Source organism: Sinocyclocheilus grahami, unplaced genomic scaffold, assembly GCF_001515645.1.
Source record: "Sinocyclocheilus grahami isolate Dianchi unplaced genomic scaffold, SAMN03320097.WGS_v1.1 scaffold10.1, whole genome shotgun sequence".
Classification (NCBI taxonomy): Eukaryota; Metazoa; Chordata; class Actinopteri; order Cypriniformes; family Cyprinidae; genus Sinocyclocheilus; species Sinocyclocheilus grahami.
In genome coordinates, this window is record NW_015505189.1 from 3,524,636 (window position 1) to 3,526,869 (window position 2,234).

Below are 2,234 nucleotides of genomic sequence, written 5' to 3' on the forward strand. Positions count from 1 at the left end.
CGATACGATACTTCTGAACTAAACTTTTAAATTATGAAATGTATTAAATTACTAAGAGTAAAATGGGTAATGATAACCACTTAACTTTGTTTAAAACGCATTTTAACATTCAATACGCCTTAATTGTAACTTATTAGGTTATATTTTTGTTTACACATGGTTCAAATATGTTTTTTGTTTACACATGATTCGAATCTACAAATACTACAGTTGAACTACGGTCACTTTAGTAAAACCATGGTTCATTTTCATAAGGGACTGCCAGTGACAGGCTGTTGCACGCATAAAATGCAACCTTTTTTGACAGTGTATGATTTATATTAACATTACAGAATAGAACATGATCATGTAGCATTTGGACCAATCAGACACACTTCAGTTTCAATAAATGTAATTGCACAAACTATGTAGGCTAATTTCAATTTGTTTATTGTGAAATAACTCAAACATACATGTTTTTTTTCTTCTGTCTTCTGATACACATTGTTCAGGGCTGCCCCCAAAAGCTTTAATGCTTTCTTATGAAACGCAGCCCTGTTTGAATGCACTGTCAGAAGTGAGTGAACGCTCTCTTTAATTGATTGGTTCTGTCTTGTAACATTTGCGTGTGTTCAGATGAGCAGGAAAATAATTCTATCCTGCACAATTATTTACTAACATAGGTTATTCGTCCAATTCAATGCATTATTTTTTTGTTAAATAAACAACATCGCTGGTAAATAAAACACACCTTAGTATCGATATTTATTGTTTGAGTATCGATACTTTCGATACTCGCATCAGTATCGATATATCGATACTTCGGATCGATACGCCCATATATAGCCTGCAGCTTCACTTTTCAGGAAGTGTGAGGCACACCCGATTGAGAACAGCTAAGGGGGTTTTAGGCACTCTGCTCCATGATGTAAATACACTGTAAACCATGACTTCACGGGCATATTGCTTAAATAACACTAAAATAACACTGTATTTAATGTTTTTTTTTCTCATTTGCATTAATGTTTCCCCACACATTCCACTATTTTCACATCACCATATTTTACTTTTTCACTCTCAAGTGCAAAAACTACTAATGGAGATAAACAGATAAACTTTCACATATTTTCTTCATGCTTTCAGGTTCAACTGAAGCCATTCAACATGTTCTTGAGCTGCCGGAGAGAATCCGCAGCTCCCCGGCTGTTCGGCTGGCTCTGGCCGTAAGCAGGGCACATATGGAGCGCAATCCAGTTCGGCTCCTCCATCTAGCCCAGAGACTGGACTTCATCCAGGTCTGTGCTGTCCACCGACACCTGCTGCCCTGCAGGACAGACCTGCTCCTGCTCTACAGCCACGGACACAGCAGCCGAAACTGCCGCTACCCGCTCCAGAGACTGGCACGCCTCCTCTTTCTGAAAGACACGCTGGCTGCTGAGCTGTGCCAGGTGTATGGAGTAAATGTCACCGGAGAGTGGGTGAACTTCTCTAAGAGCTCCTTCACTGACGCTGCGTCTGGAGATCTGCAGTGCAGACGTATGCATGAGCCGCTGGATGACGAGCAGTGGAACTGTTCTGCCAGCAGCGTGATTCATGGCTGTGCCTGAAAACATTTACATACATATCATTTGTACTGTTTGTTTCTCTACATTTTCTTTTTTGGGTCATGTTTGTATTTTTTTTTAATAATAAATATTTCAGAACAACTTCCCACTTCTGAATTGGTTCAAAAACCTGAATTTTCAATAAAGCTTTCATATTTTATATGAACTCAGCAGCTTTGTGGTGGCCCGAGTTACAGACCTCTAAACTACATGTGATCAGCTCCTGCATGCTGCTGGATAAATCCTTTCCATGTGCAAATAAAGAGATGGAGCAATGGAGTGTTAACATGGATGGGAGTTAATCACAGACCATTAGAAGTGGGAGGACACTCGCCTGACGATTGCCAGCCATTTTAAATGCATTCTTAAAATATATTTCATAATATATTTATATATAATTTTGTGCTTTTTTTTGTGGTTTGTGTTTAACTTTTAACTAAATTATTTAGTTTATCATGAAATGTGAATGGTCTCAAGTAGTTGGATAAATAAACAGTTTTTAGTGTCTACCTCATCCACCATACATATAACGTAACATTTCACTAACAATTTATTATTAATTTAATATTAAAACTACATATTTATTGCATCAAAACTACATATTCTTTAATTATAAAAAGTCTTAAAACAACCCCTAAGTAATTAAATTTT

At 37.3% G+C, this 2,234-nt stretch overlaps 1 protein-coding gene across 2 annotated transcripts in view; it reads left to right on the forward strand.

The window, feature by feature from the left end:
* The window catches only part of LOC107593949 (SAC3 domain-containing protein 1-like), a 13,932-nt gene extending 12,265 nt beyond the window's left edge, over window positions 1-1,667 (forward strand). The window contains exon 5 of one of the 2 annotated variants that reach the window (XM_016283862.1): window positions 1,123-1,667. In XM_016283862.1, coding sequence (XP_016139348.1) covers window positions 1,123-1,586 — 464 coding nt within the window. In that variant the 3' untranslated portion in view covers window positions 1,587-1,667. The remainder of the gene's footprint in view (window positions 1-1,122) is intronic. The other variant, XM_016283853.1, reaches the window with a different exon arrangement.
* Window positions 1,668-2,234: the final 567 nt, after the last annotated feature.